This window comes from Saimiri boliviensis, chromosome 19 (genome assembly GCF_048565385.1).
Source record: "Saimiri boliviensis isolate mSaiBol1 chromosome 19, mSaiBol1.pri, whole genome shotgun sequence".
NCBI lineage: Eukaryota > Metazoa > Chordata > Mammalia > Primates > Cebidae > Saimiri > Saimiri boliviensis.
Window position 1 is genome coordinate 11,390,742 of NC_133467.1, and position 22,433 is coordinate 11,413,174.

Here is a 22,433-nt window from a genome sequence, read left to right on the forward strand (position 1 = left end):
TTTGATTATTACAAATAAAGCTGCTATGAACTATTCTAACTCCTATGACTTTCCATGTACATTTTAGAATTCTGTCACTATATTTTTAAAGATCTTGCTGTGATTTTGACGGGAAGTACACTAAATTTATATATCATTTTTGGGGAGAATTAGCATCTTGACTGTGTTGAGTCTTCCAGTACATAACATGGTATATCTCTTCATTTTTTTGTTGTTGTTCCTAACCACTAGACTATGGCATCCAACTCAATAGGAGCATATTCACCCAAATAAATTCAGGATTGGCAGTATCTTCTATGACTTGCTGTGGCACTGAATTCAAATATATGTTCTGTTCCTGTGTTAACAGAGGCAGCATAGATACAGTGTACATGAGAATAAAGGGTTGAAGGCATCCTTGAAAAGGACTCTCAGTTAAGATTTAAAATGCATATGTCTCTACATTTATTTAGATCTTCTTTCATTTCTTTCTTCAGCATCTCTTAGCTTGTAGCATACAAGCCCTGTATATGTTTTATTATATTTATACCTAAGTATTTCACTTGCTTGATTAAGATTTGCTTTGTATTTTTATTTTGATTTCCACTTGTTTGTTGCCAGCATATGGAAATACAATTTATTTTCTTATGTTGATCTTGTTAACTTATGACATTGCTGAACTCATTTATTAGTTTCTGGAGTTTCCTTGTAGATTTCTTGGGATTTCTTTTTTTCTTTTTCTTTTTCTTTTTTTTCTTTTCTTTTTTTTTTTTTTTTTGAGATGGAGTTTTGCTCTTGTCGCCCAGGCTAGAGTGCAATGGCACGATCTTGGCTCACTGCAAACTCCACCTCCAGGGTTCAAGAGATTCTCCTACCTCAGGCTCCCAAGTAGCTGGGATTATAGGCATGTGCCACCATGCCTGGCTGATTTTGAATATTTAGTAGAGACGGGTTTCTCCATGTTGGTCAGGCTGGTCTCAAGCTCCAGACCTCAGGTGATCTGCTCACCTCAGCCTCCCAAAGTACTAGGATTACAGGCATAAGCCACCGCGCCTAGCCAATTTCTTGGGATTTCAAAGTAGATGATCAAGTCATGTACAAATAGAGACAGGTTTTTTATTTTCCTTTGTTTATCTATATGCCTTTTATTTTCTTTTCTTGCCTTATGGTGTGCACTAGAACTTCTGGTTGAATAACAGCAGTGAGAGCAAACGTTCTTTGTTCTTGATTTTAGGAAAAAAGCATTCAATCTTTCACCAATTATGATGTTAGTTGTAGGTTTTTGCAGCTGCTCTTTATGAAGTCGAGAAAGTTTCTTTCTATTCCTGCTTTACTGAGAGTTTTTGTCATGAATGAATGTTGAATTTTGTCAAATGCTTTTTCTGCATCAATTGATAGGATCATGAGAATTTTCTTTAGCCTGCTGGTGGATCACATTGAATGACTTTTCAAATACTGAACAGCCTTGCATCCCTGGAAGATATACCACTTAGTCACAGTGTATAATTCTTTCTCTATATAGCAGGATTCTATTTGCTAACATTTGCTAAGGATCTTTGAGTAAACAATCATAAAGAATACTGGTCTATAGTTTCTTCTTTGTACTATCTTTGCCTGGTTTGATATCCGGGTAACACTGGCTTTATAAAATGAATTGAAAAGTGTTCCTTCCTTTTCTACTTTCTAGAACAGTTCATGTAGTGGAATTTTCCAGTAAAACCACCTACCCCTATGCACTTTTACTTTCATAATTTGATTTAATCCTCATAACAACTTTGCAAAGAAGGCATTTTACAGAAACAGTTTCCAGTTTCCTTGGACTGGACTGGAGGCATAGTGAGGTCAGTGAGGTGGCAGGGGAAGAAGTCCAGAGCAGGAGGATGTTAGGCAGGGCAGGCTCGCTAGACGTGGTGTAGGGTAGAGCTGGGTTTGAATGAAGTGCTTGGCAAGTGAAGAGTTAGGAGAAGGCACTATTTGGAGGACAGGGAGAGCAAAGAAGGTCTGGCTTATTGCAGCAGGGGGCCTGTGACTGCCAAGGGCCAGATAGGAATGACCCTGAGGAGGACTGGAATGTGAAGGTTCAAGAGAAACAGGGAGAGCCTGTGGAATTTCTTCAAATATCAGAAGAGCTTTGTTAAAGGCCTTTAATTTGGCCTCCGAATAAGATCTGAAAACAAGTGAAGTACTACAACTCTTTTAAAAAGCAAATGTGGGGCCAGGCGGGTGGCTCACCCCTGTAATCCCAGCACTTTGGGAGATGGAGGGGGGCAGATCACCTGAGATCGGAAGTTTGAGACCACCCTGGCCAACATGTTGAAACCCTGTCCCTACTAAAAGTTTAAAAATTAGCTGGGCATGGTGGCACATGTCTGTAATCTCAACTACTTGGAAGGCTGAGGCATGAGAATCGCTTGCACTTAGGAGGCAGATGTTGCAGTGAGCTGAGATCACGCCATTGCACTCCAGCCTGGGCAACAGAGCGAGACTCTGTCAAAAAAAAAAAAAAAAAAAAAAAAAAAAAAAAAAAAAAAAGCAAATGTAACATATTAAAATCCTAATAATGCCAAATGCTGATAAGAATTTGGAGCAACAGAAAGTCTCATTTATTCCTGGTGCAAATATAAAATGGCACAAACCTTTTGGAAGACAATTTGACAGCTTCTTAAAAAGCTAAACATAATCTTACCATATGATTCATATGGCTCCTGTGTAGACTCCCCAGCTTATATCTACACAAAAACCTGCATATGAATGTCATATCAGCTTTATTTATAATCACTGAAAACTGGAAGCAGCCAAGATGTCCTTTGGTAGATGAATGGATAAACTGAGGTACTTCCAGATAATAGAATGTCATTTAGTGATTCAAAGAAATGAGCTGTCGAGCCATGAAAAGACATGGAGGAACTTTAAATGCATAGTGCTTAATGAAAAGAGCAAGTCCAAAGAGGCTACATACTATTTGATTCCAACCATATGGTGTTTTGGAAATGTCAAATCTATAGAAATAGTAAACAGATCCATGGTTGCCAGGGGTTTGGAAAAAGAGGAGGCATGAATGGGTGGAACATTGAATTTTTACGGAGATGAAAATACTGGGTATGATACTATAATGAGGGATACAATTATCAAAACCCACAGAACTCTACAACACAGAGTGAATCAACATAAACTATGGACTATAGTGAATAATGTGTTAATACTGATGTGTCAAGTATATCAAGTGTGCCACACTAGTGCAAAATTATTAATATAATGGAGGGAACTGCATGGAGGGAGGTGAAAAGGTGGAGGGGTCTAAATATATGGAACTCTGTGTACAATCTCCTCAGTTATTCTGTAAATCTAAAACAGTGTTAAAAATAGCTTAGTTAATTTTTTTAAATCTAAGAAATTTCACATTGAAAGAAAAGCAGCCAAGTGCCATGGCTCATGCTTGTAATCCCAGCACTTTGGGAGGCCAAGGCGGTAAGATCACTTGAGGTTGAGAGTTCAAGACCAGCCTGGCCAGTGTGTGAAAACTGCCTCTACTAAAAATATAAAATTAGCCAAGTGTGGTAGCACATGCCTGTAATCCCAGCTATTTGGGAGACTGAAGCATGAAAATTGCTTGAACCCAGGAGGGGGAGATTGCGGTGAGCTGAGATTGCGCTACTGCACTCCAACCTAAGCGACAGAGTGAGACTTTGTCTCAAAAAAGGAAAGAAAAAGAAGTAAATACGGTGAGAACTTTTTCAAGTGTTAAGAAACAAGTAAAGAAATCCTGGAAACTTGCTTGTAAACTACACAACCAGCCTTGCTGCCCAGGCCCCTTCCACTTAAAAACTCCCTCACTGTAAACTCCATGCCCAAATTTTCCTCAGTGGTACATTTCCTCAGTGGTACAAGCTCAGGACCTGTTGACATTTTTATTTATTTATTTATTTATTTATTTTTTTCTGAGACAGCGTTCACTCTGTCTGTCGCCCAGGCTGGAGTGCAGTGATGTGATCTCGGCTCACTGCAACCTCTGCCGTGGATTCAAGTGATTCTCCTGCCTCAGCCTCCCGAGTAGCTGGGATTACAGGCACCTGCCACCACCCCCAGCTAATTTTTGAGGGGTTTTTGTTGTTGTTGTTGTTATTTTCTCTCTCTCTCTCTCTCTCTCTTTTTTTAAATAAAGCTCCCACTATGTGGGAGGGGATTCCAGAGAGATGGAAATCCCTAATTTTTGTATTTTTAGTAGAGACGGGTTTCACCATCTTGGCCAGGCTTATCTTGAACTCCTGACCTCGTGATCCACCTGCCTCAGCCTCCCAAAGTGCTGTGATTACAGGCGTGAGCCACTGCGTCTGGCCCCTGTTGACATTCTTGAAATGAACTGTTTTGAAAGTAATATAGAACCAGATTTTTCAGCCTCTTCCTAGTTTGCCAAAATTTATCACAAAAATGAAATTGGGCTTGCCCGATAAATTTGAAAAAGCAATATTGCATACCTTCCAAAGGATAAAAGGCTTTTAGGTGGCCAAATTTTTTGTCTCAACCAACTCAAAGATGGTGGCCTTCTGGATTGATTGCTAATTCTCTGTAATTATGTACAAGACCCTTTAAATTTGTTTTGCTGGTTTTTCTCTTCTGAATAATTAGATGAGGCAATCAGCACATCTTTCATATTATAAGGAGACTTTAAAAAAAAAAAACCACTACGCCACGTTGTAATTTCTGCAAGTGACAATAGGGGTAAATTCCAATCTGTAACTCTAATGGCTGCTAATGAGGTGCTTGTTTTAAACTCCTCCGAGCTAGGCTGTCTCCTCCCACAGAGAACCTTTAAAACAGGATGAATTCCCTTGAATTCTAAATGCTTTTGCTTGGGGGCTGAAATCTGGTTCCTTAACCTTTTGAATCACCACCGTTTGCTTTGAAAGTTGACACTATCTATTTAAATGGCAAGAGAGATGGGAAATAAACGTCAGCATTACAGAGCTGAGCGTATTGATTTCAATTATCGCCTTTAATCCATGCCTTTCCTCTTTATAATGTGTGGGTTTCTTCTCTTAATTAGAAAGAGCCAGGGATTATCTGCACAAAACTGGAAGGTTTATTGTGATTGGCGGGATTGTCTCCCCTGTCCACGACTCCTATGGAAAACAGGTGGGTTCCTTCCTGTGCCCCCTTCTCCTTCAACCCCCTTCTCCGTGGCCCGATAGCTCCTGGCAGAAAAACTGCTCCACTGCTGTCTCTGCTAAGATTCCTAGAAACACAAAATGCCCAGGTTCATGCGTCCATCCTGCTTCCCATCTCAGCTGAAGCAGCAGCTGGAAGGACCAGCCGTTCCTGACCATAGACCCACTCACAGAGCAGTCAGGACTCACTGACAGAGGAACAGGAACACCCACTGGGCGTGGCTTGGTATGGTGAATGCCAGGTTGGCAGCTGGTTGTGGGTTGAGCTGCACTGGGCAAGTCTTTTCAGGATTTTAGGAGAAAACGACCTATGCCTCTCATAATGTGTTTTAAAATTCATTTCCCTGCCCATCCCTCCGTGCCATATGTCTCGGCAGATCTAGGAGCTCTACCAGCCATTCCCCGTTCCTCCCACAGATGCACCTTGGTGGGCTCTGGGGAAACTCACCTAACTAGCCAGACTGAGCCGTAAGACAAGGCCACATTTGCCGAGTTAAGTCTCATCTCTGTAGGGCACACAGGGGCTGCTTCACAAATGGAGGCTCACCTATCAACCCCGCTGGGGTGGTATACACCACACGCCTTTTATTCATTTCCTTTCCTCGCCACCATTCCAGGCCTGCCTGTGTGGCAAACGCACAAGTAAAGGGGTCACGTCCCTCATTCCCTCTCACCACTAAAAAATGGCTGCACTTTAACGATGGGTGGGCTTGGGCTGGCATCCCAAGGACATGGTGGGGAATGGAGGGAATCTCCCAACGATTGCTCTGTTGCTTCCCAGGGACTCGTGTCAAGCCGGCACCGTCTCATCATGTGTCAGTTGGCTGTCCAGAATTCCGACTGGATCAGGTAGGAGTGGCCTGAAGATACCAGAGGCAGGTGCCCCGGAGACTCACTGGGAGTGGGGTGGGGAAAAAGAAGAGTTCCAATAACAATTTGGATCCTGAAAGGATGGGGAGGCAGGGGCAAGATATTAGCCTTGTGGAGGCAATAAGTAGAACTCCCGGGATATCCCAACTTATAACTTGATTTTTGAACCAAACTACGAGGCCCATGAAAGTAAAGAAAGAGCTTGGCGCGGTGGCTCACACCTACAATCGCAGGACTTTGGGAGGCTGAGGCGGGCGGATCACAAGATCAGGAGCCAGCCTGGCCAATATGGTGAAAGCCCATCTCTACTAAAAATACAAAAAGTAGCCGGGCATGGTGGCGGATAACTGTAGTACCAGCTATTCAGGAGGCTGAGGCAGGAGAATTGCTTGAACCTAGCGGGCAGAGGTTGCACTGAGCCAAGATTGTGCCATTGCACTCCAGCCTGGGTGACAGAGTGAGACTTCATCTCAAAAAAAGAAAAAACAAAAAACAAACAAACAAAAAAAGAAAGTAAAGAAGGAGCTTTAATGTTTCATCTGCTTTGGCATCTCCGAGTCCTGGCGTGATTCTTGGAGCTTCTAGAAGTATCACTGGGTTTTGGGTGAGGCATGACCAGAAAATCAGAAATGCCTCTCACTTTCATTCCTGCTAACTTCCATGAACCCTCACTACCTTTCAGGAAATGTTCTCTGGCCTTGGTCATTTCCCATTCCTGAACTCAGGCTCCCTAAGGGCCCCACACTGGCCCCAGGAGAGAGGTGCGGGCCTGCCCTTAATGGCAGCCACACCAAATCACACCTGGTGGGTGGCTTTCCTGCTCACTGCCTTTCTGGCCAGACATGCTAAGAAGGCACCTCCACCCTCCTCCGCTGAGCTTGCAGTGTAATTAAAGCAAGCTTCCACTAATTATGCTAATGATGCTCCCCAAAGTTCCTACCGTTATAATTTGCATGAGAAGATGACGTTTTAAAAAAATAATGGCATGCCATTTGTGCTGTAATTTCCCCCATGGAAAAATAAGCAGCACCTAGAGGTTTCCATGAAAGAGGGGAGGTGATGGGATGCTGACTTCAGAATGAGGGATGCAGAGAGTTCGCCCAGGAAGAGTGGGGCGGGCGGGAATGAGAGCCGTGAAGGGAAGCGACAATAGCAATTCAGCAGTGATCCTTGCCTTGTGTGCGCAGTGATTTGTGTGAGAAGCACATGCCCTTTTTCGACTTTCTCATCCCCCTAAAGACAAAGCTTAGGGAGAGAGACAGCTGCTTTTTCTCAGGTGAGAAACAGACCCGAGGAAATCAAAGGGCTTGAGCCATGATACATTCATACATCCATAGGCAAGAAAGGATTAGAAACGAGGCCTCTTAACGTTGTCACCGTTGATCTTCTGGAGATGCTGGGATCCGGTGAGGAAATCACTGGGCGGGAGACTGTTACTGCTTGGCTGTGTTTAGAAGATTCCAGAATAATTCTCTCATTCATTCAACAACTGTATACTGAGTGCCTACCACCTGCCCTGGGCTGCTCTGGAAAAATTAGAATCCTGGGAATTGAGATCACTAGGGAGTCTAAGAGCTGTCTCTAGATGTGGGGGTTGGCTGGGGTGGGGTGCCTGACACTGGGAGCCCATTCAGCCAGGTGAAGTGTTTGCCCATCTCTGGCACAGGGCCTGGTTAGGGATCTAGGGGCCGCCAGGTTCCAGGCAAATGGCAAGCTGACTCTCTAAGGGTTTTCAGCTAGTGGGATCTCATCTCTGGGCACTTTAGGTACGTGTATGTGGAGGGGTGGTGGGGTAGGGTGGTGGTGCACGACTGCTAAGATGTTTGAGAAGGCTGGGCATGGGGGCTCATGCCTGTAATCCCAGCACTTTGGGAGGCTGAGGCGGGTGGATCACCTGAGGTCAGGAGTTTGAGACCAGCCTGGCCAACATGGTGAAACCCCATCTCTACCAAAAATACAAAAATTAGCTGGGCATGGTGACATGTGCCTGTAATTCCAGCTACTCAGGAGGCTGAAGCAGGAGAATCACTTGAACCCAGGAGGTAGAGGTTGCAGTGAGCCGAGATCATGCCACTGTACTTCAGCCTGGGCAACAGAGTGAGACTCTGTCTAAAAAAAAAAAAAAGAGAAAGAAAGAAAGAAAGTTTGAGAAATATCCCAGTTTAGCAGCAACATAATTGTAACATTATATTGGCAATTAAGCCCCAGTGCTCCAATGCTGCCTCAGTCTGGGGCTGAATCCCTGCTCACTTCACAAGCAGTATCCTGGAGGCATTGGCCATCACTGAGTCCACACCCTCTCATCTGACAGCCATGCCTCACCTCCACACCCACAAGGCACCTCGCTGCACAGGGAGACAGTCAGGGCTGATTCTCGAGGGCTTGCAGCCTGGCAAGGATAACCTTAACCACCACCTGACGAAGGCCTGGCTCAGTTAATCCTTGTCACAATCCTCAAGGGTCCAAAGGAGGGTTTATTTTGTAGGTAACAATAAGAGGAAGACTCTGTACTGAGCATTGTGCATATAAAACTTACTGAGCCTTTCTAACAAAACCATAAGCTCGTATACTGTTGCCATTCCCATTTTACAGATGGGGAAGATGAGGCCCTGGGAGATCACATAACTTTCCCAAAGCCAGAGCTGAGGCTGAAATTAAACCCAAGCCGACTGGCACCAGCATCTCTTCTCATAAGCCTATCCCATGCTCCTCTCATTTTACAGAGGAGGAAACTGAAGCTCAGAAAAGTGCTTCACACCCAAGTTTTATCTGATTCAAGATCTAAGCTCATAGTATGGCCAGGTCTGCCAAGCTTCCTGAGCTATGATTTTTGGAAGGAAACAATAAGGAAAGAGTATGAGGGCTGGGCACGGTGGCTCTCGCCTGAAATCCCAGCACTTCTTTGGGAGGCCAAGGTGGGTGGATCACCTGAAGTCAGGAGTTCCAGACCAGCCTGGCAACATGGTGAAACCCCATCCCTACTAAAAATACAAAAATTAGCTGGGCATGGCGGTGGGTGCCTATAATCCCAGCTACTCAGGAGGCTGAGGCAGGTGAATCACTTGAACCCGGGAGGCAGAGGTTGCAGTGAGCCAAGATTGTGCCATTGCACTTCAGCCTGGGGGATCAGAGTGAGACTTCATCTAAAAAAAAAAAAAAAAGAGTATGAGAACAGAAACCAAGGGAAACTTCTCTCTGATGATGTTAGGGTGGACCCTTGGGAGTGCTACCAGGACACTTGGCAGACGACCTGCAGCGTGTTAGAACACCACCGGGACCTCATGAAGGTGAGTTGGGCTGAGGCTGGGGGGGTGTGGACCACCAGGGTACAGGAGAGGGGCTAGACCCACAGAAGCCAGGCAGAGAGAGGAGAAGGTGCTGCCAGCCGACTGACCCGCTTTCAGCCTCTTATTTCTCTGCCTGTTACGAGAGAGACCAGCCTGTGAACGGCATGAAGGACAATGAATTAGGAACCCCAGGTAGCACCAGGGGCTGCTCCCTGTCTTCTACCCTCTGTCTTGACCTCCCATTTGGGGCGTTGCTGCTGGATATGACGGTCAGCTTTCATCAGCTGGGAGCACTTTCAAGGTGGGATTAAGATCACAGCTATAGAACTTCAGAAATGGAGGGAGGAGGAGACTAGGCAATGAAAGGCAGAAGAGAGGAATACTTAGGAGAGGTACAAGCAGCTGAGCCCCTGCCTGCCTGTGGGGGCCCCACTGGCCCCCTTACTCCAGGACAGGCTGTGTGACTGAGGCACATCACACCTGCCAGTCATTGCACCCCATTCCCACTCATTCCTCCTCACAAGAACCCCAGAGGCAGACAGTGTCTGATGCCTGTTTTATTAGTGGGTAAAAGGAAGCAGAGAGGAGTCCACATACCTGAGGACACACAGTGAGTGTTTGCTGAGCACAGATAGGTGAGAGCTTCTGTGTTCCCCACTGGGGCCTGGAGCCTGTGGCCGGGCTGCGGAGACCTTAGGGCTGGTTGCCAGGTTAGAATGGGCTCCACACCAGCCAGCAGCACTGGCCAGAGTGTGCAGAAAACACCCTTCCCAGATCAGTGCCAAACCATCAACTCCACAGTGACAGGACGAAAAGCAATGCCACCGATGGCGAGAAGCCTGACCAACCAAGACAGCAAACAGTAAATTCTGCTCGCCTCCACGGACTGCGGCGGAGCCCTCCCCCGCCCCAGATAACAGTCCACATGGCACTGTCCTCCTGCAGGGAGAGCCCCTGCCCCATCTGTGTCTCTGCTGCCAGAGGGCCTGTCACCATCTTCTTCCTGGGGAGCAGCCCCTGACCACCCCACACTCCACCAGCTGCACAGCCAGGCTTTATCTGAACAGATGTGGAGCTTCAGAGCTCCGTTCTGGGAAGCCAAGGGCAAGTGAGGTAGAGAGGAGCAGCCAGCTAGTTTCCATCTGTTGTTTTCTGCCCCCAAGAATTGAAGAAAACTGATTTCCCTTCCCATTTGGCTTTCAGAATCCTTTTCAAACATCCTGGCCCTTCTAGTCCCCTTCAAAGGAGGCTGACTCAGGGCCACACTGACTTGCTCCTCTGTGCTGGTCTCCACAATAGCAGTAATGAAAGACACTTCATCTCACTTTGTAAGAGTGTATCAGTCGGGATAGGCAAAGGTGTGCTGGGTGACAAACATCCCTAAAAGCTCTGTGACTTTACACAAGTCTGTTTCTCACACTACATGTCATCTGGGGAGTCCCTGCAGAGCTGTGCTCTTTCTGGTCACATAGAAGCCTCAGGCTCCATGACAGAAGGGAGGAATGGGGACCCTGTAGGCATTCCTCAGTGCCAGCCATACTGGCCAGAAAGCCTGGCTGTCATTTGCTGTCTAAATGCCCAGGCTTCCTGAATACTCCCTGTGTTACTCATGCCCAGGGTATGAGTCTGGGCCACAGAAGCTCCGCCAGGAGCCCCAGCTGTTGCAGTGATGGGCAGAGACTGGCAGAGAATGTAGGTCACGGCCGGCCCCCTGCCTTGGAGCGAGAGCTTGGAGCTGCTTCCTAAGAACTCTCAGCCTTCAAACTGCTAGCAAGCCTGAGGCCAGTGTCCCTGGCATGGAGAGTAGGCCTGCCACAGTGATAGATGCGTGACTTAACAGGTGACCCGGGGCGACTCTCCAACGTCAAGGCCTCTGAGAACACAGGAGCCCACAGGGGCTGATGAAGGCAGGATCAGGGAAAGCAGCCATCCATTTCTACTTCTCTAAGATAGAGTAAGTCCAATGGGACCCACAGGGCAGCAAGAGGAAGAAGCCCCTCAGCTACCAGATGAGTCAGGAAACGGGAATGTGGTGTTTTCTTTTCTGGTGGTGAAATAATAATAAATGAAGGCAGACCACCCCTTCCACCCCACCAGCCACAGCTGGGCAAAGAAGCCCATCAAGCAGGTGTAAAGATCCCATGGTGCCCGCCCCAGCTGGCTCCCAGATGTGGTTGGATGAGACCTCCTCTTATCAGGAGCCTTACCAAGGTGACAGGTTGCCCCACAAGACAAATGCCTCCCCTTCTGGGGCTCAGAGGACTCACACACTGTTCTGCCCACAGGATGGCCTGTGGAAGAGGTGCCCAGAGCATCACCCCAGCCTTGGGCCTAGGGGTCCCCTAGCAGCAGAAACCGAATCCAGAAAGGGTGGCGTGCAGGAGTGGGTGGTGGGTACCCGAGCTGCTGGCTTTTGGGAACCAAGATACCTTGAACAAGCAGTGGCCCTCGTGAGGCTGAACAAATCGGAAGTTCATCCTTTGTTTCTCTGTTGCCCAACAGCTACTCCCCCTGTCCCCTCATCCCTTTGGACCAGCAGGGTCTCTTCTGGGTCAGCTGTGAGGAATGCTGCCTTATCAGCTCTGTGCTTTCTGCAGCACTGGCGAGGAGTAGCTGGCAGATAACTCAGGACAATGGATAATATACACATTTGGCTGTGGCATGTGTATTCACACTGAGCAGGCAAGAGAATGCTCAGAACCCACCCACCCCGCTTCCCGCAGCACAAACGCACCCTGTGCTGCCTGGCACCGCTCTCCCTCTTGCTTGGCTGTGTTACTGACAGCTCTGGCCTGAAGAGGCCGCAGGTGGTGATCATGCCTTGTGTTTGTATGACCTTTTCCAAGCTTACAGAGCCCTTTTGCAGACATGATCTCATTTGAGCCCCAAGAAGCAGTCGGGGAGGGCAGATATTCATGTTACACAGAAGGTTCCAGCATCGCCAGCTGCTGACGGAGCTCCTGCCGTGTGTCATGCACCCCATAGGCTCTTTGCATATGCTTGCTAGTGTGATCCTACCACAGCTGAAAAAGGCAACTATATGGTTAGACTCCTGAATTGAGGTTCAGGAGCGATGAAGGTCACATAGCTAGAAGGAGGTAGAGCCCGAATTCGGATCCAGGACCCCTTATAATACCACATCTCATGCTTTTTCCCATGAAGCTGCTCTGTCTCCTGCCAGCCTAGTGACTACGTGATGCAGCTGGGTCTGGAACCCATCCCCAGGGCTCTTCCTTGGCTCTGGGTGGCCTCCCCATGTTGGACAAGCAGATGACCATTTGGAGATAACTTTGAAATGACTCTCAAAGTCACGTGGCTAATAACACTCTTCTCCCTCTCCCTAGAGGGTGACTGGCTGCATCCTCTCCAATGTCAACACACCTTCCATGACGCCTGTGATTGGACAGCCACAGAACGAGACCCCCCAGCCCATTTACCAGAACAGCAACGTGACCAACAAGCCCACTGCAGGTAGGGAAACATTGATGTGTGGGTCTCAAACCTCAGAATCATGTGGAGGGCTTGTTAAAATAGTGATTGATGGGATCCACCCAGAACTTGATTCAGTGGGTCTGGGAAAGAGGACTTGTATTTTTAATAAGGTGCTGCTGATGCTGCTAGTCCAGGGACAGTACTTTGAGAACCCTGAGTATCAAGCATCAGAGCAAACCAGTCACAATCAGAGAAGCGGGTGGTGGTGTGCACTCTTTTCCTGCATTTAAATATAAACATATAGCCTGGCCTGGTGGCTTGTGCCTGTAATCCCAGCACTTTGGAAGGCTGAGGTGGGTGGGTGGGTGGCTTACGCCCAGGAGTTCGAGACCAGCCTGGGCAACGTGACGAAACCGCCCCCCTCTACCCAATAATAATAATAACAAAAATTAACCGGACATGGTGGCTCACACCTGTAGTGCCGGATACTCAGAAGGCTGAGGTGGGAAGATCTCTGGAGCCCAGGAAGTAGAGGTCACAGGAAGTGGGGCATTGTGCCACTGCACTCCAGCCTGGGAGAGAGAGTGAGACCCTGTCTCAAAAAATACACAAATTTTAAGCCAGGCGTGGCAGCTCACGCCTTTAATCCCAGCACTTTGGGAGGCCGAGGTGGGCAGATCACAAGGTCAGGAGATTGAGACTATCCTGGCCAACATGGTGAAATCCCGTCACTGCTAAAATTAACAAAAAAAAAAATTAGCCAGGTGGGTGGTAAGTGGTGTGTGCCTACAGTCCCAGCTACTCGAGAGGCTGAGACAGGAGAACTGCATGAACCCAGGAGGTGGAGATTGCAGTGAGCTGAGATTGTACCACTGCACTCCAGCCTGGGCGACAGAGCGAGACTCCGTCTCAAAAAAACAAAAACAGGCCGGGTGCGGTGGCTCAAGCCTGTAATCCCAGCACTTTGGGAGGCCGAGGCGGGTGGATCACGAGGTCGAGAGATCGAGACCAACCTGGTCAACATGGTGAAACCCCGTCTCTACTAAAAATACAAAAAAAAAAAAAAAAAAAAAACTCATAAATTTTAAGAAATAATTGCCTTAACTGGGAATTAAATACACAAAATGGGACATTTCTCTCTGCCTCTTCTAGGGAGGTTGAGGATCAAGGTCACACAGTGAGGAAGAAGCAGGCCGTGAGTCACACCCAGGCAGTCTGCACCCAGAACCCCCACACTCTTAGCCACCAATAATCCAGTGACGGAGAGCACCAGCACATACCCCAAACCTAGGACTATATGCCCAAACGATGCTCGTGCTTTATCTGTGTTCTTATTTAATGCAGTAATACTGTGACACAGACATTATGTTCCCATTTCAAACAGAAAACAGATTCAGAGAAGAAATGTGATTTGCCGATTTGTCACACAGCTCAAAAGTAGAAGAGCTGGAATTCATATTCAATACTGTCAGGCTCCAAGGTCCATGCTCTAAAATTTTCTTCCAAGCCAACTCCAAGAAACAGATTCTGATATTACTCTTCAAGCCTAGAGACCATAAGCTATTATATTATTGGTCTGTTATAAACAGGGTAATTCACAAAGAAGAGTCAGAATTTCACAGTTTGCATACAGCTACATGTGGAGGGCTCAGAAAAATTTTCTGGATTGGAACCTAGAGGGAGAATTGAAAACCAGATCCGTCTCAGCCAAATAAGATGTCTAATGATACTAAAGACCATCTGCATGGGAAGGAACGAACACCTTAGCCCAGCAGAAATGGTTCCAAGCATGTACTTTGCTGAGTCTCCTTGGATGTGGGTGTAACTGTCCAGAGGGAGGAGCAGCTAAGGATAGGCTTGGGACAAACCTGGGGAAGAAATGCTCATGATACAGAAAATAAAAGAAGCCAGCAGCCTATATGCCCTTTAATTGGAAAATCTGCTCCAATTTACATAGACATACCAGCATAATACACATTTAAAACGTGAAAGAAAATAAATAATATAGCAACAGGTTAGCAGTAGTTATCTCTTGGGTTGGGATTATGGGCGCTTTTCCTCTTTATATATTTCCCTCTTCTATGTTTTCCAAGTTTTCAGTGAATTTCAACAATGAAATACACATAAGCAGAAGATGGCTTCCAGTCGAGGGCTCACAATGTGTGTGCCTCAGACTGTGAGCGAGAAGGAGGAATTTGTGCTGTCATGTTTCTGTTCTCTCTCTCTACCCTCCTGCTGCCTCCTTCCCCCACCCCTGCCCTCTCCACGCACCCTGATGTTTACAGCGGCCCCAATGCCGGGCCGACATGAGTGCCAGTTGTGAGTGGGTCTCTCCCTCTGTCCCTGTCTGACTTGCTCTCTTCCATAGCCAAGATCTTGGGGAAGGTGGGAGAAAGCCTCAGCCGGATCTGCTGTGTCCGCCCGCCGGTGGAGCGTTTCACCTTCGTAGGTGAGGAACCAAGCATCTTGACCCCCAGTCCTGTCTCTTTTCTGTCTCTCCTCCCTTCATTCCTTCAGCAAAGAGCCTCAAGCACATTCCCCCCACCACAAATCCCCGTGACTGTGTGTGTGCACCTACAGGTGTTGCACAGACATCGAAGGCTCAGTCTGCCCCATCTTCCTGCAGGCCCTTGCCAAATTCCACCATGTGAAAAAGTTCTGCACCCCCAGTGTGCTTGTTCTTTAAACCAGGGAGTCCCTAGAGTGAGCCGGCCACATCTTGTGACTCCAAAAGCCATCTTGCCAGGTTGTAAGGTTGTTGCTCTTGTGGCCAGCCTCCCTCCCAAGATCTTGGGGAAGAAACAGCATTCAGCATGAGTGTGTGTGTTTGTCACTGGCTCCCCAGCCCGGCTGCCTCATTCTGAAAGTCCCAGCTCTGTGAAGTGCCGCTCCTGGAGCAGGAGAAGAACTTCCTGTTCATTTTACACCTGACTGTGCTCCCCGTTCACTCTCCTTGGGTGTCACCTGTGCAGGGTGGCACATCACCCCCCTACTTGCCCTCACCCACCCCATCCCAATAACTCCTGCTGAGGCCCTCAGACAAATTGAGTGTTGGGGACCAGGAAGCTGGTTCCTTAACGCCCTTCCTTCCTTCTTGCTTCCTTAGATGAGAATGCCAATCTGGGCACGGTGATGCGGTATGAAGAGATCGGTGAGTGAAACTGTGGAAGTGGGGAAAATGGGGCGTTTGGAGCCCCTGCCTTCATGGCAGGAAACATGGGGAGCAGAGAGGCTTGAAAGTCCAGGGGGTGTTTTGCAGCAGGGTCTCCTCTCGGAAAAGGGATTGCTTCCAGTCTAAGATTGCATTCGTAGTTAGCTCCCGTTAATCTCTCCTAACTGAACTCTGGCCAGCTCCCAAGGGAGAGGATTGGCTCAGTTGGTGATTTTTCCTTCAGAGCCTCCCCTCCCTTTTGTAAAAGACATGAAAGTTGAGCTTTGGCACCAGCCGGAGAGACCCTTCTTTTGAGCACACACACTGCACACAAATGAGGCAGAAGAGCCCCCCTCCCCCCACCTTCCTCATTCAGTGCTTGAAGACGGTGAAAGAGAGGGGACCGAAAGCCGCCTCCACACCTCCTTCGCAGCCTTGGGCAGAGCTAAGGCACGCCACTGTCTGTGTGACGGCTGCCTGCCAAACCCGATACCAGAGCAGGCCAGGGCGGGCTCGAGCCGGTGGGGGCTGGTCACACAGCTGTCAGGGTGGGAAGGAGTTGATGACCCCTACAAGCAAGCTGAGAAGCAGATAGGAACACTGAAATCTTCCCAGGGTTTCAGAATGGGTGACAGAGGCAAGTGGGAGATGCAGGTGTCTGAAGCTGGGGAAAGGACAGGGAGACGTCAGAATAGAGCTGGGGCTGGCGCAGGTACCAGGGGACAAGAATGGTCAGTGACATCAGGAATGCCTGGAGCTCTAGGGTGAGGCAGCCTGGTGTCTACACGCTCAATCTTAAATATCCAGCTGAAAAGGTCCTCCAAGCATCTGCTCCTGGTACTTTTCTGTCCAAGGGCTGAAGTTAGGGCTCCCGCTGCGATCCTGAGAGGCAGGGGTTGTCCTGAGCACGTGGTTCTTCCTGCACACCCGGCAGATGTGACGTCATTTCAAGGGGCTTCTATGGGTCTCATCCTGTCATCTGAGGTGCAGTGTGTCCCTCAGTCAGCTCAGTTGGTTTCTTACAACCATTTGTAAAGTTTTCAGGATTTTTATTTATTTATTTATTTATTTATTTAGGTGGAGTTTTGCTCTTGTTGCCCAGGCTGGAGTGCAGTGGCACGATCTCAGCTCACTGCAACCTCCATCTCCTGGGTTTGAGCAATTCTCCTGCCTCAGCCTCTGAGTAACTGGGACTACAGGCATGCACCATCACACCCGGCTAATTTTGTATTTCCAGTGGAGACGGGGTTTCTCCGTGTTGGTCTCCAACTCCTGACCTCAAGTGATCCACCTGCTTTAGCCTCCCAAAGTGCTGAGATTACAGGCATGAGCCATGCACCCGGCCAGTTTTCAGGAATTGTGTGAACCAGTTTTAAATATAGCCATTAATAAAAATTAAGTTACATTATCTTAAAATTAAAAAATTTAAAACAAAAGGAATTAATATTCAAAATCCCTCCCTTCCTAATTTTTTACTATATTTTAATATCTTTTTTTTTTTTTTTTTTTGAGACAGAGTCTCACTCTGTCACCAGGCTGGAGTGCAGTGGCCCGATCTCGGCTTACTACAACTTCTACCTCCCAGGTTCAAGCAATTCTCCTGCCTCAGCCTCCCATGTAGCTGGGACTACAGGCATGCGCCACCATGCCCAGCTGATTTTTTGTATTTTTAGTAGAGACGGGGTTTCACCATGTTGGCCAGGATGGTCTCGATCTCTTGACCTCATGATCCACCTGCCTCAGCCTCCCAAAGTCCTGGGATTACAGGCGTAAGCCACCGTGCCTGGCCTATTTTAATATCCTTTATTGACCAGCACGTCAGTCAGTCTCTGAAGACCACAGGAAGGAGCACCCATCTTCCTGGTTGCTCCCCAAAACAGGCAGGAGCATTTGGCTGTAGGTTCTGCAGCCCCAGGATGCCATCAGGCAAGGATGGGAGTGAAGGTGCAGGGCTAGGCTGAAAGCTGCTGTACTCCACTTCCCTGCAGTTCCAGCCTGGCCAAGACCTGCTGCCTTCCCCCGCAGTGAGCTCAGAGCAGCCTTAGGACTTCTCATTGTATTCCATGTGCATTTCTCTTTCCATTATGGCAAACTTCAGCCATAGCCTTGCTTGCCTTTCCAGCACCCAGGTGGGTAGATCAGGCTCTCCCTACCCTGACTCGAGGAGTCCCCTCCCAGAGAGGACACTGATGATGAGTGCTGCACAGCGCACTGCTGTGTTCACTTCCATTAGCTCACCACCACCTCTGGAGGGGCAGGGGTCTCTGCTTACTATTCTTGCTCTGTAGCAGTTTGGAGTTATGGTGAGCCAGCCGCCAGGGATGGAAAATGCAGCTGGGAGTGACCTCTCACCTCTGGCATCCCCAGGCTCTGCCTGTCTCCCTCCACATCCCCTGTGCTCACTCAGAGGGAGGGTCCACCTGCATGTGATGGAGAAGGGACAGTGGGGGGTGAGAATAGAGAATACTTAGGTTCTGAGAAAGGAGAGCTCAGCAGCCACAGCTGTCAGCCTGGGCTCAGGTCCTGGCATGGTTCCAGGTGGTGGCTGTGTGCAGTGGAAACTGGGATGGGCCGCAGGGCCCAGGCTTCGCATAGCCGGGATTCCTGGGAGAGGAGTGTGGACAGAGAGCTGCATTCCAGCTCGTGGCCCTGGATCAGGGTGACCTGGGGAAGGAGGCTGGCCCAGCTACTCTGCCTCCCTACTCTTCATTCCTGCGCTGTGTGAGGCCCTGGGGCTCACATGTTCCCCTCTTTGATATTTCCTTGCACACTAAATGAGGAAAAGCAGTTTTCTCCCAGCTCTATTAGCATCTGTTGACCCTATTTACATGCTTCTAAAGGCTAACTGCTCCTCCCGGGCTGCCCCAGGCCACAGGCTGGTGGATTGGAAACTTGCCTTAGTCTCAGACACAAACTAGGAGAAGTCACTGCTGCCCTCCAGCGGCCACACGTGGGATCTCAAGCCTGGCTGGGACTGCTTGTCTGTGACTTAAATGTTTGTGCTGGTCCTGCAAGAAAAGGTGACAGAGACCCCACTCTGGAACTCTCTGTGCTTTGGCTTAAAAAAGAAAAGTGCTATTATATTTGGTTGGGATACTGCGACCCTGGCTTGGGAATAGGAAAGAGATTCATTTTCATGGCTGTAAGCAGGGATTTTTAACCTTGGCACTAATTGACATTCGGGAACAGATAATTCTGTGTTGGGGGTAGGGGGCGCATTCCTGTGCATTGCAGGGTGTTTAGCAGTGCTCCTAGCCTCTACCCACTAGATGCCAGTAGCATGCCGCCATCCCCCTCCAGTCCTAACACCCAAAAGTGTCCAGCCATTGCCAATGTCCCTTGGCAATTGCAAAACTGCCCTCAGTTGAGAACCACTGATACAGGGAAAGCTGAGGGCCAGCACATGCCTTATTGACGTGATCATCTAATACGGGACTGTCCAATCTTTTGGCTTCCCTGGGTGACACTGGAAGAATTATCATCTTGGGCCACACATAAAATACACTAATACTGACAATAGCTGGTGAGCTAAAAATAAAAAATAAAAATAAAAGCCGGGAGCAGTGGGTCACACCTGTAATCCCATCACTTTGGGAGGCCGAGGTGGGTGTGTCATGTAGCAAGAGATCAAGACCATCCTGGCCAACACAGTGAAACCCTGTCTCTACTAAAAATACAAAAATTAGCTGAGTGTGGTGGCGTGTGCCTGTAGTCCCAGCTACTCGGGAGGCTGAGGCAGGAGAACTGATTGAACCTGGGAGGTGGAGGTTGCAGTGAGCTGAGATTGGGCCACTGCACTTCAGCCTGGCTACAGAGCGAGATTCCGTCTCAAAAAAAAAAAAAAAAAAAAAAAAAATCACCAAAATAATCTCATAATGTTTTAAGAAAAGTTTACACACCAGGTATGGTGGCTCATACCTATAATCCCAGCACTTTGGGAGCCATGGCGGGTGGATCACTTGAGGTCAGGAGTTTGAGACCAGCCTGGCCAGCTTGGTGAAACCCCTTCTCTACTAAAAGTACAAAAATTAACCAGGTATGGTGGTGCACGCCTATAATCCCAGTTACTTGGGAGGCTGGGGCAAGAGAATTGCTTGAATCTGGGAGGCAAAGGTTGCAGTGAGCCAAGATTACACCACTGCACTCTAGCCTGGGTGACAGAGCAAGACTCTGTCTCCAAAAATAAATAAATAAATAAGTTTACTAATTTATTTTAGGCTGCATTCAGAGCCACCCTGGACTGTATGTGGCCTACAAGCCACAGTTGGACAAGCTTGATCTAACTGGACTTTTAGGTAGCCAGAATTACAGAGACGTGCCCTTTTGACCTAGAAGCCCGGGTGGCTCCCAGAAATAAGCCCAGCCCGGCTCCTGTCAGACATAGCAAGCGCGCTTCCCCTCCACCGCTGGGGAGTTGGGTCAGAAGTCCCATGGCGCAACGCAGAGGCACCACTGACTCAGGCCAACATTTTCCCCAGTGACCCCATGCTGCAAGAGCAGAAGCCCTGCAGGACCTCTGCTGTCAGCTCATCGGTCGCCTCACCCATTCAACATGCCTGAGCACCTACTGCAAGCCAGTGACTCTGCCAGACCCTGGGGCTGTAAAGATAAAGCAAAACCCCTGCACACAAACAGATCATTAGACTAAGGTCTGATGGAGAGGAGAGGAGACAGGCTGCAGGAATATTTCACAGTCACCATCCCAGCCCTCAGTGGGGCTCCCTGAGGTGAGAAGGCTGCCCTGTCCAGGGGACCATGAGATGCTGGCATTGCCCACCCTTGGCCCAGCAGCCTCCCCCCGCTTCAGGAGTCCCACCTAGGGCCGGGATGGCTGGGAGCCTCGCTGTGCTCCACCCTGAGCCACCTCCTGGGCGAGGATGCTCCTCACGCTGTTCTCAGTTAATTAAGTGAGCCCGCTCGCTGCCTGTTTTAAACACCGGTGGGCCTCATTGGGATAATTCAGCGTGGGCTTAATGAGGGAAGAAAAACAGCTGACGCGCAGGAAGTGCGCCTGGGTGCCAGGACAAGTACGGGCACCGTGAGGGGCCTCAGCCTTGCTCTCAAGCCCTTTGCTGGGGACAGCGGCCATGTGACACATTTGCTATACTCAGCTACCTCCAGGTACACTCCATGTCCCCTCACACCCCCCTACCATGTCAGGGAGACAAACTCCAGACAATGCAGAGTAGCAGAGAATCCAAATTCCGTTGACGTTCGAGCTTGACAGGGAGCAAGAAAGAGGACATCAGACGTTAGACAAGGCGTGTCGCTGGCTCAGCCACTGTCACAGTAATGAACCATCCTGGCTTAGCCCTGAAAGATCCATGTCCTGGGAAAGCCAGAGCAGTTGGTCACCCTCTACGACCTTCTCTTCTTGCATGAGTAATTCTTCCCGCAGGGATTGAGGGTGCTGTGGAAACGAGCCCGAGGGAAAGGGGAGCAGGGGTTTCTGCACTGCACACGCCCTGGGGCAGGGTCAGCTGGGAGAACCTGGCCCCACAGCCCCAAAGGTGAGAGTTGTGTATGCACCAGGGAGAGAAGGCTGAGAGCTGAATGCTTCCCAGGCCTCCACTTACCCCCTTTGCAAACTCTCCTCCCCCTCCTCAGAGCTGCGGATCCTGCTGCTGTGTGGTAGTGACCTGCTGGAGTCCTTCTGCATCCCAGGGCTCTGGAACGAGGCAGATGTGAGTAGCAAGGTTGTCGCCTGGCACGCAGGGCAGCTGGGACTGGGAGGGCTGGGAAAGGTGGTTCTGGCCTCCTGTCTTCACTTCTCCTGCGCTCCGAAGAGGGCAGCCCATTCACATGCGATGGTAGAAAATTCTCACCTACCCGCAAGCTTGATCCGCTACTGCATTTTCACATGTAACTCCTCCTCAAGCTTGCTCCAGTAAAGCCCCTGGGGGAAAAGCAAGCCGAGTCATACAGTATCTGGCTCCAAATAGCGCTTTGGATAGGCGATTGCGTTTGCGTTTGTGTTGCGGGTGGGGAGCCGAAAGGGAGAAAACATCTTTGCCCTTTTGAGATTATTGTGTGTTTTGTTTTCCCTTGATTCCTTTTGAAGAGGTGGTAAATACCACCCTGGAATCCCCTCAACAAGAGAAAAAGGGTCCAGAGGGGAGAAGTGCGTGGCAAGAGGTGGGCAGGATCCTTGGCAGTTGACCTGGCACTGAGGGAACCCGGAGGTTAATCTCGAGCTACTTAGGAGCTCCGTGACACCTTTTGTTGCGAGATCTGACTGATGATCTCAAACCAGCTCACCCATAAATTACTCACTCTTCATACATGCGTTCATTCTTACTCTTTCATTAATTTGTTCACCTGGTGGCCTGAGCTAGCGCCCAACCCCATAGCTCTATGGACATTGAATTCCCAAGGCAGCAATTCTAGGCGGAATGTTTTTTATTAACTTACTGTGTGACTGTGGACCTGCCTCAGTTTTTTTTTTTTTTTTTTAATTTGTAAAATCTATAGAATGTTATCCATAGCATTCTGAGATTTTAAAGAAATGTGCCATACAATCCTTGCCCTTTGCCCCTAATAGGTGGCATG

The 22,433-nt window shown here is 48.7% G+C and overlaps 1 protein-coding gene across 3 annotated transcripts in view; it reads left to right on the top strand.

The window, feature by feature from the left end:
• Positions 1 to 22,433, top strand: part of NMNAT2 (nicotinamide nucleotide adenylyltransferase 2) — a 222,255-nt gene that overhangs the window by 168,057 nt on the left and 31,765 nt on the right. For all 3 annotated transcript variants that reach the window (XM_074389970.1, XM_074389969.1, XM_003925303.4), the window contains 7 exons: positions 5,024 to 5,112; positions 5,926 to 5,993; positions 9,223 to 9,301; positions 12,646 to 12,772; positions 15,102 to 15,182; positions 15,840 to 15,884; positions 21,492 to 21,568. In XM_074389970.1, the coding sequence (XP_074246071.1) occupies positions 5,024 to 5,112; positions 5,926 to 5,993; positions 9,223 to 9,301; positions 12,646 to 12,772; positions 15,102 to 15,182; positions 15,840 to 15,884; positions 21,492 to 21,568 (566 nt within the window). The remainder of the gene's footprint in view (positions 1 to 5,023; positions 5,113 to 5,925; positions 5,994 to 9,222; positions 9,302 to 12,645; positions 12,773 to 15,101; positions 15,183 to 15,839; positions 15,885 to 21,491; positions 21,569 to 22,433) is intronic.